The sequence below is a fragment of the Heterodontus francisci genome, chromosome 23, assembly GCF_036365525.1.
Source record: "Heterodontus francisci isolate sHetFra1 chromosome 23, sHetFra1.hap1, whole genome shotgun sequence".
Taxonomy (NCBI): domain Eukaryota; kingdom Metazoa; phylum Chordata; class Chondrichthyes; order Heterodontiformes; family Heterodontidae; genus Heterodontus; species Heterodontus francisci.
Window position 1 is genome coordinate 32370100 of NC_090393.1, and position 15728 is coordinate 32385827.

General features: G+C 40.9%; 1 protein-coding gene across 1 annotated transcript in view; it reads left to right on the plus strand.

Annotated features, from left to right (window-relative positions):
* Positions 1-706: 706 nt before the first annotated feature.
* Positions 707-15728, plus strand: part of setd1ba (SET domain containing 1B, histone lysine methyltransferase a) — a 168686-nt gene continuing 153664 nt past the window's right edge. Inside the window, 6 exon segments of the mRNA XM_068055493.1 lie at positions 707-920; positions 1092-1246; positions 1465-1563; positions 1760-2030; positions 2524-2645; positions 9475-10686. Coding sequence (XP_067911594.1) covers positions 848-920; positions 1092-1246; positions 1465-1563; positions 1760-2030; positions 2524-2645; positions 9475-10686 — 1932 coding nt within the window. The 5' untranslated portion in view covers positions 707-847.

A 15728-nucleotide genomic window follows, 5' to 3' on the forward strand; every position in this document is an offset into this window, starting at 1 on the left:
AATTTAAAAGACCCACTGTGCTTTGAAACTGTGAAGAGAGATGTTTCCATTTGTAACAAAGGAGAGCACCCGTCCTTGCTTGTTGTTGTTGCTGCTGCAGCGCACACACACACACAAAGCCCAGTCTGAGCCTCTCCTCTGCTCAAGGAGCTTTCACTTCAGCTTCAAAAAACCACAAGCCTCATGCAAGCCCCTCTCTGATTGGCTCCCGTTACCAACCACCTTTAAACAAGCAAAATCGGCCAACCATTCAAACCACTCGGAAGTTAACGATTGTGTGACAGACCGGGCGAAATTCCCGAGCCATTGCTTGGTGTCGGCGCAAAAAACAATAGCGGGGAAGCGCTCCGCTGGGAGCGAGGGGGCAATGGCGAAATGGAAGTTAATGCTCAATTGGAGTCCTCAAACTTGAACCACCTATACCCATCTTGTTTGGAGACCCAATTTGACGCTGCGTAAAGCTAACATGGATTCCCAGCCCTGATTCAAAATTACTGTAAGTGGAGGCGAGGCAGTATAAATCGAGGACGGGGCTAAAAACCCCTCGCTCTTGGAGGTTGACGGGGCTGCAGCAATGCAGGTTTTGTGAGTTATTTGGGTGGGACGGGGCGCCAGCAATGGGTTTGAGGGGCAAATGGAAACGTTGAATGTGCGGAGGGAATGGAAGACTAGCTGGTGTCCCCAGACTAGGCGGGTGGATTGTGGGATACGTACACTGAGCAGAAGCACACAATATGTGTTGGCTCGCAAAAAGGAGGCAGGAGCCGTACAATGTAATCTAATCAGCGAAATGTAATTGTTTTGCAGATCACGCCGTTTGGTCCAAAACCCACAGAAATCGACGACAATGTCTTTCAAAGAGCTGAAACCTGGAGAGAAACCGAGGCACCACGAAGATCATGGCAAGAAACAGAGTTCAAGTGAGTGTTTTTTTTCCTCCCCGTCTCTTTTTCTCTAATGCTCCAGCGAGCTTAGATTCCCCATTTAATGTGCAACGTATTCGTGGAACAGAGAGAGAGAGCACAAAATCTTCAGACTTGGGGCATTTGTCAGCTTTGCTTGAAACCTGCCTGTGTTTTCACCATTTGCAGGTTTGATCAATGGGATGGAGCACAGCCACGCAGGAGGGAGTTCAGCAGAGAGAAAAAGTCACCATTGGCGAAGTTATAAGTTGATTATTGACCCAGCGTTAAAGAAGGGACAACACAAACTCTACCGCTATGATGGCCAACATTTAAGTCTCCCTGTGAGTGATATTGTGGCAGTATAGCCATTAATTCCACGTCTGTTGTGTTTATCACAGGATGCTGCCATTGTTACAATGTCGTAAGCGAATAAAGTTACATTGTGGTTTCTCCTGTCAGGGGCTCTTAAGCTGACAGTCCAGCTACTCGGTAACAGGTTCGCCAGTTTGCTGCACATTCCTTCAACCTTTAAAAATAATGTCAATCGTTATCATTGCAGAATTCCGGTGTTCCACCGGTTGATACGGTCAGAGATCCTCGACTTGGACGCATGTGGACCAAAAGCAAAGAACTGGATTTGCCTGTTCCAAAATTTAAGGTAAAGCGGGATAAATCAGAATGGTTTCTGCACTCCAACTCCTGAGTAGCATTTCCTGACAGTAGTGTCTTACTCTAACACGTTACTTGTAACTCCAAAACGTAAATAGATAAATATTGAAGTCCAAAATACCCTTTTTTTTTTTGATCACAAATAGTGAGTTAAGTTTGTTTGAATGTGCTCCTGGTGTCAACAGATCGACGAGCATTACGTAGGACCCGTACCTCCCAAGCAGGTAACGTTTGCAAAACTGAACGACAACATACGAGAGGGGTTTCTGTTAGACATGTGCAAAAAGTATGGCGAGGTGGAAGAAGTGGAGATACTTTACAACCCCAAGAACAAGAAGCATCTAGGAATCGCGAAAGTGGTGTTCGCCACAGTGAAGGGGGCCAAGGATACAGTCCAGCACCTCCACAGTACTTCCGTCATGGGAAACATTATTCACGTGGAACTCGATACCAAAGGTGCGATAAAGTTACTTTTAATCAATTGGGTTCACTCTGACTGTGTATCCCTTTAGCAATTAAAGCCATGCTCGTTTCATTATCAGAGTCTGTAAAGTAAATATGTAATATTGACTCATTTTAATGCCGTTTCTAAGTCACGTGTACACACAAATGTATGTTAATGTTGCTAGGATACAGACATAGGGACTGCTGTAGTTTGTAAAATCCTCCCAACCTGGGTATTTTGAGAATCCTGTTGCTGGATGTTAACACGTGCCCGAAAAGCTAGGGAATCGCGCTGCTTTAATCTGCTATTGTACAGATTTTAGTTTATAAAGTCACGACAATTTTTATAAATACAGCAGTCACGTAAAATTCTGATCAATACATTGATTCCATGTTGAGGGATAGCGCTTGTATCCAATCAGCGAGTTATTGTGAAGACCTGTGTAATTTTAGACTGGGCTCTGACTGTAAGCTCCGCAGTTATCATACTCCTGCCATTCTGTAGGTGAACATCGGATGCGATACTACGAGCTGCTGGTCAGTGGTTACTTTACCCCTCAGACCCTTCCTGTCGGTTCCGATGCTTTTTTGGACGCCTCTCCCATAATAAACAGTGAATTTGGACAGGTATGGCCAGTTTTGTTGCATTTATAAACATTGTAGCACTCGATTGACAAATGGCGCAATGAGGCAAATGTGTTTCAATGACTCTTTCCCCATGTGTTTGTTTACCGGTGAATGGCGAGCAATTAGACTGGGTGCAGGAGGGTAGGGAGTCAGTTTAAAAGACCTTACCGGCGATTTTTACCAAAGAGATTGCGAATATTTAGAGCTGGCTCTGCTGACTGTAATGTGGGATTATATGAAGCTCCGCACACGCTGAATGTAGTGATGCTTGCTGTTAAAAGTCTGCTTGGTAGAAGTTGCGCGGCTGTGGGACAGCAGATTAACAACAGGCCAGGTAGATGTTGCAGGATATCGGAATGTGACTTACTGCTTGCATCATCAATTTTTAAAGAACACGCAATTCAGGAAATTGGGTCTGAAACCATTAGAAATCGCTGCCATGGGAATTACTTCAATAATCATTAAGGTGGAAAATTTCCCGGTTCTTGTTACTCAATTTCAAATAAAATCATATATAAACCTTTTTAAGCAACAGCCCCTGTACCTTTTTGAGGGAAGGTGTTTCTGTTTCTTGTCAGGTTGTTACATTGAGTGCTGAGATGATGGAGAAGTGATCCATCTCAGGGTACAAACCTTTTGTTGTCCCTATAGTGCCTGGTAAATTGCACCTCTTGTCTATGGTTATTAAATAGAACTGATCGGGCCATAAAGACATCATTGTTCCCCAGTTAATTAAAAGGTTGGGATTGAAGCAACTATCCAGTCTTTGCCACCCTGTTTTGTTAGTGCTGGTTGTGGAGCACTTCATAGCCTAATCTCTGTCATGCCATAAAATTGTCTCCTGACTGGACATAGAATCTGCACGGAGATTCACTGTCACATTCTCTGATAAAGAAGGAAGTAGAGGCCAGAAGGCTGTAGGGAATAAGATAACAAAAGGAGAAAAATAAGTTAGTAATTTTTTAAAGTCCTATGTTTTGACCTTTCAAAAGTCTGATTAGTTAGTGAAAATAATAGTGCTTTTCACTGGGTGTCGACGAATGGCCACAGTAATATTCTACAGTTTAGTTGCTGCTTTACTGTCAAGTTTATAAAAAGAATACTTTTGTCGCCTTTCATAAAACAGCAACTTAAAATTTGTATACAAATCTGATCCAACCTGATTGAAGCAATGAACTAACTTTTGCACAGTAAGGAACAGGTGAAAAATTTTTTTCAATCTTATGAAAACTAATTTGCTATCAATAATTTGGAGTGTGCCTAAGTTTCCCCACTATGCTCCAACCAGTACTTTGTTTATACTTTTGGGGAAAATATATTTATTTGTTAAAAATTTATTTGTGACTTAAAACTCTTTTTTTCCCCCATCCGTCCATTTTATTATATTTCCTCATCCTTTACATCTCCCTTATGGATACACTAGTCACCATCACATAAGGTTAGTCAGGAAATTGGCTCCCAGGTCTCTTTCAGTGTCACTATAAGTAGCTGTTTGGAGGTGTGTGCGAGAGGCGGCCAGTGTTAATTCATGGTCTGATATTTCCTTCTCATGTTGTTGTGGAGAACTGTCTAAGTCAGGACCTCCAGTGACCAGGTGTGAAACATCAAGTCACTTGTTCTTCTGGTGTGGCCAGTTAATGGGAACTTGACGTGGGGGATTCCTGGGTGCCTGTCTCCTATCACTCTGTTGTGATGTGTGTTAATCCAGCAATGTGTTCAGTCACCAGTCTGCCACTGTAACATTTAAGTTACTTTTTTATTAAATTGAAGTGTTGCTTGCCAGAGGAGTTAACTTTATTGTAGTTTGAGGAAGCTTTGATAATATCAGTGGTATTGAATGAATGTTACTCAATCTATACAAGGCTACGGGCCAAGGGCAGGAATATGGGATTAGAATAGTTGGGTGCTGTATTGCCGGCACAGACACGATGGGCCGAAGGGCCTGTTTCTGTGCTGTATAACGCTATGACTCTAATCTCTTAATAAGCAAAAGGTTTTGTGTTTCTACGCCGCTGGATAAAGTCTTGCAATGATACTCTGCAGTGTGGTGCTGAGTGGTGAACAGAGGCAGACTAAATCTCAGAAGCTGACTCCTATAACTCACCTCTCAGAAATGTCACCATTTGTTTTTACCCAATGAATACTTTTATTTTGCTAGCGGTTCTGGTAATAACTCTTCCTATTGGATTATGTCACAGGTTTTCTATTGTGAAAATGAAATATACTTAAAGATTAGTAAAACTCTTTCAGAAAATCCTATACCGCATACTATTTGAAGCTCTTCATTACCAGTTGCAGCTGTGAGCAAAGCATAGGCAATTTAATGTTTTGACGTGGGACATATGAATTAAGCTTCAAGGTGATTCTGACTCACCGTGTTTATCCATCCCGTGACAGTAAGGTTCCTTATGACCCCCATAGAGATAAAGAACAGGTTAATAAATCAGAAAATGTTATTTAGCATGCAATATATTTTATAGTTTGAAAATTTTATGAAATTAGTGATCCATTCAAAGTTAGTCATGTTACATTCAGATCAATGGCGCAGGATGATCTATTTTTAAAAATATGGGTTTAAATATGCACCTGGTGTAATTGAGACATACAGACCAAAAAGGTCCCAGGCTTGAACCCTCATATTTGTTGAGTGCTATGATTGACTTTAACATCACAGGGCTAGGAAGTGGGGAATTAGCCACTGCTGATTGCTGTCCAATGACCCCCTCCCCCCTTGTTGGAAAGTGTGCATGTGGATGTCAGGTGGCAAAAAGAGTAGGCTTGGTTGAATAGACTGCTAGATAATTACTATGCTGCTCATGCATGGAGAATGGCCTCATGGATAAGGTACCAGTGAGCTGCTGGGAATCCTGGAACTATACCTCAGTCCAAGTGTGAGTCTATAGGAAAGCAGAGAAGAAAAGGGAAGAAATTTGAAAACCTACAACAAGGTTTTAAGAATAAAATCAATAGAAATTCAGTCATTTGTGGGTTATGTGAATTTGATATATTGTTAGATATGCATTTTGTCACCTTTTATTAAGCTTAATTAAATCAAGGAGCTTTTATTCCAATTTCATGAATCATTGAAAGGAACTATATGACTATAAGTTTCTAATCTTAGAGCAGTTTACTATTGAAAGCTGCTTTTAAGGGCTATTGAGGCAAACACTTTTAATTTCTCTTTTATGGATACAGTTATGTTCTGAGTTCAGTATTTGTAAAATCTTTAATATTCAATATATAAAAGTGCAGATACTGTCAGAATACCACTTATTAGGATTTGGATGTATTTTACCTGTGCAGACAAAATGTTTGGTCTTAAAAAAAAGAAATGCCAGTCTTTCAGAATATAGGTGATGGAAAAAAATTACACTGGGTGTGAATATTATATTTTTTTAAAAGCCAAGATTAGGAAAATATGTGGCCAAAATATTCCTTAATTATATAGTATTTAACTAGTACAACGTAACATCTACTATATCCCCAATTTAAAAATTGATTTTTTTTTTGTTTTGTTCCCCTTTTTACAACCCTGCTCTGCTACCCACTAACCCCATGCAAGTAGGTAGCTTCTTCTTCTTCTTCTTTGGCCTCCTTGAAAGACAATGGGTAAGCGCCTGGAGGTGGTCAGTGGTTTGTGAAGCAGCGCCTGCTTATCACTGGTGTTTTGCCAATGCCATTTTGAACTGCGTGCTGAAATGCCTGTGGATGATTTGCCTACAAATTATTTTCTCTGCTTCTCTTTGGTAAAACCAGTAGTCTATTTTGATGAACCCTGTGGCGCCTCTCCACAATTGCATGGTTGGGATCACCAACTAACCATACAGAGAATCATAGAAGCATTATGCAAAAGTGACAGGACATCAATGTGATCGTGCTCAAACAAACTGTTGGATGCATCTTTTTTGCATTATGGGTTTTGTTTTAAACATTTAAGCAGAAATTTTTGTGTACACCTACTGTACAAGTCCACCATTAATTAATCAATTAGTGTAATGTTTAAACAGCCTTTAAGAGAAACTTGATCAAAATGAAATAGTTACAGAGATTCAATAAAACTTAGGTGTAATTATGGATTTGTAAAATGCAGCCCTTAAAAGGTGATATTACGACTTTCAGTAGAGTTCACTTCGCAGGCATAGTGTGTATCCATTTCAATACAGATAACCTACAAACACTGCTTCTGTAAAGCATGCACCCCCTCAAAAATATAATTTTTTTTGTGTTTTTGGTTTCTACATTGTGAGTGCAATTCATAATTTGGTAATCAGTCTAAATTTCTAGTATTGTACTTGCTCCTACCTTAACAAAGGAACTAAAGCTCCTTGGACAGCACCTTCCAAACCCGTGACCGCTACCTAGAAGGACTAGGGCAGCAGACACATGGGAGCACCACCGCCTACAAGATTTTCCCCATCCCCCCCACCCCACCGCCTGCAAGTCACACATCATCTTGACTTGGGACTGTATTGCCATTTCTTCACTGTCACAGGGTCAAATTCCTGCAACTCTCTCCCTAACAGCACTGTGGGTTTACCTACACCAACATGGACTGTAGCGGTTCAAGAAGGCAATTCACCACTACATGCTCAATGGCAATTGGGGATGGGCAATAAATTGCCAGCAACACCCACAGCTCATGAATGAATAAAAAAAAAAATGACACAAAAAGAATCCCTAATGGCTCAGTTGGTGGATGCACTGTCTAATGTGGAAATGATTCATGTAGAGTAGGAGGGTCTGCTGTTTTTACCAGGGAGGTAGTAGGGAAACTATTATTGGTCACAGCATCCCTGGGCTAAGGAGGGGGAAAGAAAACAGACAGCATTCCTGCCCATTATTTTGCAGAGGCCCATACCAGAAAAAGTAGGCTGAATGTTACTGGTCCTTGGGTGGCGGGAATGGAGGTGGGGTGGCCATGTCGGGACAGCTCCCCGTTGCTGTCCCGACATGGAGAAGTTTCCTATGGAGACAGGCAGCTGATTTGCATAATTAAGTCCCCATCAGGAGTTACCGTCCTTAATTGGGTGGCCAATTAGGAGGCTGCCTGTGGTAAAATCGCCGAGCCGGTCTCGCTGCTGGCAAGTGCAGGCTTGGAGCGGGGGGTGCAGGTGGTGGTGGGGTCGGGGTCGTGGTGGTGAATGGAGGGGAAATGACTGATTTAAAACCTAAACTAGGAATCTTTAAAGTAAAATAGTTTCATTCTTGCTAAGTGAATAACTTGTTTTTCAGGAACTTGTATTAAAGCATAGTTCATTTCCTCCTTAATTGTTAATTGTAATGGGCAGTCTTCTGACATTGATGGTTTTGAGCACTTATTTCCATTATTGAACAGATTTGTGAAATAAATTTCATCAATATTTTTGAAGAGTTGACCTACATAATTTGGACAGGTAGATTGGTAAACTGAGTCCAAAAAAGTCAGTTAACAGGTTGGATTAATTATTCTGTGAATGGAATGAGGTGCATAGACAAGCTTGGATCTTCAATTTCTACTAATGTAAATATTCACTTGTGGGGAATGCCTTAAAAGGAAATCAGGTAACATTTTTTTAAAAGTACATTTTTCCAGCTATTTTCTTTTTATATAAAGCTGCCTTTTAGCAGTATTGTACAGTAGCACAATTTAAAACTGTGCTGCTTCTTTGTACTATTCAATTTAAAATCAGTCGTGTTTCAATTTCAAGAAACATGCTATTGAACTTTTGTAGAAATTTCAGTTTAATTTAGCTAAAGGCCTTTTTAAACTCTAATTTTCCTTTCTGAACAGGTTATGCTTAAATCTGAAAATATAGAAAAAATAATTTCAATTTTGGTTTCTGCAATTCTTTTCACACCACTATTAAATTTCCTTTGAAAATCATTGAATTCTTTTGGGTTTATTTATTTATTGACCATTTCGTTACGAAGTTGGCGAACAACATAGCACACTTTTTGGTTAATTCGTTTCAATATAAAATGAATGTCCATGCTATTCGAAAACAGCTACTTGAAAGTAAACTTTGCAGGCTAAAGGCAGTGGTTAAACAGAGGTTTGTTTGTGATTTTCTGCATTATTAGTCTCTAATCTCAGCTGGGCTACTTTGGGTGGGGGAGGGGGTGGTGGCGGCATGTGGGCAAGTGGGTGAAGGGGAAGCTAAGATTGCTGAACAGAGGGTGAAATAGGGGTGAGCTGTCAGTTTGTTTCCATGTTTGTCATATTGTCCATCAGCAAAGCTGAGATGATGTAGGCCTGGGCAACGTACATGCAACAGTGAGCTGCAAATGCAGCAGAAATGATAGAAAGGAGCTGATGGAAAACTAAATGTTTCAAGCCAGTCATAAAAGTGCTGCACATTAGTACGCTGCCATACCACACTGTGGAAGGATAGGTCTTTAGTTTTTTCTGCTTTGTTCTGCCCCTATCTATCTGAGGTGCACACTGAGCAGCAGGGCACTCCAGAACTTCAGAAGATGTACCAACACAAGTAGCTGTGCATCTTCTAAGGGCCAGCTGTGGAGTGGCTGTAGCCAAGGCCTGGGAACCAGCAACCTCTGTGGTAATAAAGCTTGATTAACTGATTCAGCTAATTTCACAGCAGTGCCGCAATCCTAATTGCAAATTAAATTTGGGGGAGGATATAAATGAATACTTGTAAATTACTTTTTCCTTTGCTGAAAGATTAGTTGATTTAATCAAATTTATTTCTGTTCTGGTATTAAGAATTCGGTGTTTGAAAAGTGTACAAGGTGATGCAGAAAATTAGATGTGTATGAGCTATCTTTAATTGTGTCGATTTTCATTTTGGCTAAACTTTTGTCCTTTTCCTCCTCCCACCCATTGTCACAGGTTAATGATCCCCTGAAATGTCGAACTGGTGAAAATTACCTTTCCATGGGACCATCTGTAACCCCAAATAGTAGTACCCCATTTTCCCACGATACTGCTTATTCCAGTTGTCGCCAGGATACACCAAATTCATACAGCCAATATACGCCGCAGTCGTCCCAAGGCACACCACATACACCACGATTGGGAACCCCCTACTCACAGGATTCCAGCTATTCCAGTCGACAGAGTACACCAGCTTATTCTTACTCTCAAGAATCTGGGTACAAATCCAGAAGACCTGAATCTAATTATCAAGATTCCTTCCGGAGGTTGGGGCACCACTACACGCATAACACAGTATCGTACAGAGGCACTGAGCTACCAGTTAACACTTACAAGTCAGCTCGCTCAGAGGGTGGATCATATTCGCATAACCCTTCAGTAAGCCAGTCTGGGATAAACTACCAGTCAGCCTTTTCTCCATACCAAAATGTGCATTCTGCCCAGCCACTGTATTCTCGAAATCTGGATCAACAACATGGTCAGACATCCAGAGACCACGATTACAGAAGACCTGTGCCACCATCTGAAACCTTTGGGTATAATAATGCCAATTTAGACATGGTGCCTGTTAAGGAGAAGGCAGAAGATCCAGTTTCTTTGGAGAGTAACATCTCAAATGATCAAACACCTGCTTCCTTTAGCAAATCACCTGAAAGGGCTGTGACTCCTGAAAGCCTAACATCTGAAACACCTAGTAGCTCAACACAACCAAACAGTTTAGATTCTCGTATTGAGATGCTTTTGAAGGAGCAAAGGACAAAGCTTCCTTTCTTTGAGCAGGAATCTGATGTTGACATTAAAATGGAGCACAGTCCCATATCCTCTTCCTCTTCCCAGCTTTCTCCATTACCACTTCCTGGGTCAAATACACAGTTGCTTCAGCGAGGTCCTACTCCATCGTCTCGTCCTTCTAGCACAGGCCTAGAGGATGTTAGTCCAACTCCTCTACCAGATTCGGATGACGAGGATCCTATTTTCGAAACTGTTCAACACAATCAAAGCTCAAGGTCAGCATCGGAGGCCAGTATGACGCCTGTTGATCAATCCAGTCAGATGAGCAGATTTTCCACATCTTCAGATGGTAGGACTCCTGCATCCAAAGCAGAGAGCTGTGAAGCAAACAAGGAAGCTGCTGAACCTACACCTCCTCCTGATGCACTGGAAGAAGTAAGTAAAATCACTTCAATATCTAAAGTTTACATTGTAATTTAGGACCACTCTATGACTGAACAGAGAAAGATCATCTCCGACAAGATTCCTGAGAGTTATTTACAGGCTAAGGATTCCTGTTTTTTTTTTGGTGGTGGTGGGGTGTGGCTGGAATTTAATTGTAATTGTGGACTTGCAGGCAATTCAGGTACTAATTGGAACATTTTATAGTCGCCATACTAGTATTATCATGGATTTTACTTAGTTATTTGTTGGCTTTCTAATATGTTTTCTAGTAGAAATGGCCATCCCCAAAAGGAAAAGGGCTTAGAACTATTTAGTTACAACTGAGTTAGAATTTCTTGTCAAATAATATAGGTCAGAGCCATACAGCAGACTCTGGCACTGCTTTTCAATGAGTACGGTGTGTTGCAATATAGGCCTGAAGTTAGCAAATGTAACTCCACTGTTCAGGAAAGGAGGGAGTGAGCAAACATGGAACTACTGTCTGACATCAGTTGTCAGGAAAATGCTGGAATCTATTAAAGTCTTAACAATGAGCTTAGAAAATCGTAGTGTGATCAGACAAAGTCACCATGGTTTTATAAAAGAGAAATTGTGTTTCACAAATTTATTAGAGCTCTTTGAGGTTGTAACTAGTAGGGTAGATAAGAGGGAACCAGTCGATGCAGTATATTTGGATTTCCAAAGGGCATTCGATAAGGTGTCACACAAGGTTAAAACGCAAGATAATGGCTCATGGAGTTGGGGGGGTTGGGGTAACATAATAGCATGGGTGGAAGATTGGTTAATGAACAGGAAGCAGAGAGTAGGGATAAATGGGGCATTTATTTTCAAGTTGACAGGCTGTAACTAGTGGAGTGCCACAAGGATCATTGTTGGGGCCTCAGCAATTTAAAATCTATATTAATGACTTGGACACAGAGACAGAGTAATGTATCTAACTTTGCTGATGATATAAAGCTAGGTGAGAATGTAAGCTGTGAGGAGGACACAGAGACTGCAGAGATATATAGACTGGTTAAGTGAGTGGGCAGCAAGATGGTGGATGGAGTATAGTGTAGGGAAGTGTAAGATTATTTACTTTGGTAGGAAGAATAGAAAAGCATTTTTTTTTTTAAAGGCATGAAACATCTAAATGTTCAGAGAGATGAGGGTGTACTTGTACAAGGAGCACAAAGTTAGCTTGCAGGTACAGCAAGCAATTAGGATGGCAAATTACATGTTGGCCTTTATTGCAAGGGGATTGGAGTGCAAGAACAAGGAAGTCTTGTTATAAATGTATAGGCTTTGGTGTGACCACACCTGGAGTGCTGTGCGAGGTTTTGGTCTCCATATCTAAGGAAGGGTATTCTCGCCTTGGAGGCAGTACAGTGAAGGTTCACTGGATGCTGCTCCCTTAACAACTGCCCTGTGCATCCTCTGACACAGCCAGTTCGTTATCTTCTTCAAAAGCTTAGGTCCTATTTCATGCCTTTCTACTTTGTAAAGCAAGTTTCTGTGCGGTAGTATGTCAAAGGCCTTCTTAAAAACTAGGTATATTAAATCTACTGATTTTCGACTCGGGTAATAACCGTTAAATATTCAAAGACAAACTGCATGAACCCATGTTGACTGGTTTTTATCATTCTATGTTTCATCATTCTTCCTTTCCAAATATTATTTCCCAAGGTTTCCAGATCCCTGGGTTAACCTTCCATCCCTTTCTTATAAATTGGTGCCAGATTTGTCTCACTCCAGTGCCTTGGTAGAATTCTTGTCTTTAATGATTCCCTTAAAATACCCATCAAGATGTGATCAGTTTCATATACCTCCTCCTTTATTAAGCTGTTTTGAAGTCCATCAAACCCAGGTCTTTGCTCCCTTTCAGTGCCCTTAGTCTGATACTTCTTTGTAAGTACTTTTTAGTTTTCTCCTTTCTTGCCTTTTTAAATGTGGTCCTCCAAATCATTTTGCACATTGACACAAATAAATCATTAAGACTATCTACCATTCCTTATTATCATATCCTTTATGGAATCTCTCAGGGGTCCCACAGTATTTTTTTAAAATCCTTTTGATTTTCTTATAATCTTCTTGCTATTTTCCCCCATTCTTCTGGGAAGACACCTTGCCTCCAATAAATCATCTTGTCATAGCAGCATAACTCATTGGAGTGGAAGGGGTGGTGTGGAATTAAACCTACATTCCATCATCTGCCTGCCCTGAAGGTGCTTAAATATACTGTGCTGGGAGAAGTGGACTCTGTTCAACTTCAACAGGATTTTATATATTTTTCTATACTTTTGTTTAGTAGTTAGTTCTGATAACATACTTGGACTTCCTGACTGTGAAGTAACTTTGATGGAGATATAGTTGTTTGCCTCGGGTGCTTCAGCAAGTTTCTCAGATTACTTTCTGCAAACTGCTGCAAACAGTATTTAACATACTGCAAGCCAGCTTTCCTTAAATGTAACATCAGTGCTTCTTATTGAATCAAAAATATAAAAAGTTAATAAATGCAGAAGGGGACAAACAAATGTTGAAATCAATCATATTTTTTATGTTTTTAATTTTGAAGATATTGATGTTGAAACTTCTCCTATAGCTTATTGTGTTTTGCATATAACAGTGCACCGAAACCTCTAGCAGGTTCTTTCATTACATCACTGAGGAATAAAATAGAGTCTGTGTTTCTTGAAGCTATGAGCACAGTTCTTTTCTTAAAACTGCTGAGCACCCTGTTAGATTTTAATCACTGTTCCTAATCCAGGTTCCACCTGAATGAGTTCCAAAATGACCTACATGTTTATTCATGTTAAGGGTCAGGACACACAATTTCTCTACACTTCTAAGTTCAACATGTGCCTTCATCATTTTTATCATAAATTTTAAGAAGCAAACAATGAATTTTAATTTTTTAAATTATTGTGCTGCCTGTTGTTTAGTAATAGGAGACAAGTTCACCTGTACAGTGGTGACTATTCAGGTGCTACTGGGCCACTTGGAGAGGCATTAAGTAAATGCAAAGTATTTCCCCACAACTCTCTAAGGGTATGCTGACCTGTCTCACTTGTATATTTTATATCCGGTGTTTACAGAGGTGTTGGCAGGAATCCTAGGTGCACACCATCTGTCTGCCCTGTTAGTTTGATAATTATATGAAGGAAGAGATGGGGCAGAAAATAAACATAAACATTTAGGAACGAAGAAGAGATTTCTGGCTGCAGAGGAGTGGAATATCCTGCTGCCTTTCCCCTGTCCCAATTCCTGAGGCTTAAGTCATTTACATAAAGGGGTAGGTGCCTGGACCAGGCATTGCCTCATAGTGGGCCAGGAATTTTGGAGCAACTCTTTGAAAGGTATACTTCCTGCGGAGTGCAAGTGAGGTGGAACTGGCAGGATTTCTGGTGTATAATGTCATCCTGCCTGCCATGCGTCCTCCTTCGTGGGGAAGGGGGTGGATGCAAATAGTGCCCTCCTCCTTTCTGTTGGAATTTCTGTGTGAGGAAAAAGGGCTGGAGACATGGCATTCTTGCCTCAAATTCTGGTCTCCGTGCCCAGAATATACTCTCCTAGGCCTAGGAATTTCAGAACATTTTTTTTTCCAAAAAAAGTACTTTGGGAGGAGGTATGTCAACTTAAAAAGATGACCAAATTAACCAGGCTTGTGTAAAAGATTGAACTACTTATTCTTCAAACATGGAGTAGTTTGCCATTTCTTAATAGCTAACCGGATAAAAGCATCGCCTATTATGTAGTTCCAGTTCAAAAAGTACAGGATTTGATTCCTGGTCTGTGCTGTTGGCTGATCTCAGCCAGGATAGCAGTAGGAGTGCTCCAGTTGACTTCAACGCCCTGAGCTTGAGGGGAAAAAATCAGAGTTCCCACTCTTCATCCTTGATATTACTGGGAGGGCAGGAAGTGTGTGGAGGAACCTGGTAGCGGGCAAAGAGCCTAACAAGGCCAGGGATGTAGTGGCTCTGTGATTTTAATGGCAGGGCCTCATTTAAATGAATGTTTGCTTCCTCCCACCTGATGCCTGGCCAGTGGGCTGTAGTAGGAATTTAGAGTCAGGAGGCCTCAGCTGACAATTGGTGAAGATGATCCCTCGCTGTCAGTGGGTTTTCAGGAGGGTGGGGATTGGGGGTTCCAACGAGATCAGGGTGGGGAACTGGGGCTTGGGAGTCCCAAGGACATCTGAAGGGTTCTTGGGGGGTGGGGGGGGGGATCACTGCTGCTCTTCCTGGTTCACAAGGAATTCTAAAGGGAGCAGATCTTTAATACTTACCTTGACCTCCTGGCACCTTCTGCCTTGGATCTCCTTCTGCCATTCAAGTTAATTTGACGTCACGGGCTCCAACTTTGCCATAGTGTACCACTGGATAGTGTCTGTGTATGGTTGTTTGAGGGCAGGATTGGTTGTGATGCCAGTGCATCACCTCAGTGGAAGAAAGGCTTTCCTTCTGGACAGAAGTGGGACAGAACAGGAAAGAAAGCAAATATAAAGTGATGGCCTTCGAAAGAAGTGCTGCTGACAGAATCAGATTGGCACCATACTAGAAGTAGTCTCAAAGAGCACTTAGTAAATGGTTTTGAATCTGACACATGTAAATGGTCTGAATGAAATTAGACATTCCTTGTTGGCTGATTGCATGCTACTACTAATTTTGCATATGTATAAATTTTTTTAATGTATATAACTGAATTGTTGTAAGAATTTCTAATTTAGAAGGCAGTTGATACACTTTCATAGTTAACAATCTATACATTTTTTTCTACATCATTTAACTATTGACCTCTTCATTTTGTATTTTCTTACTGTGCATTTTCACAAATTGTAAAGAGTTCTGTTTTAATTGTTGAAATATAATCCACTCCAGCTTGTAGTCTGCTTGTGCGTCTCTACTAGGATGTGTGCCAGCACATGTTTTGAATACCATATGTAAAGCATATGTACATATGATGCAGTGCAAGTGTAAATCTGATGGTTTATATTCTGTTGGTATGGGGTGCCCTTTTAAGATTACGCTCTGTTCTCAATAACCTCTGGTTGTTAG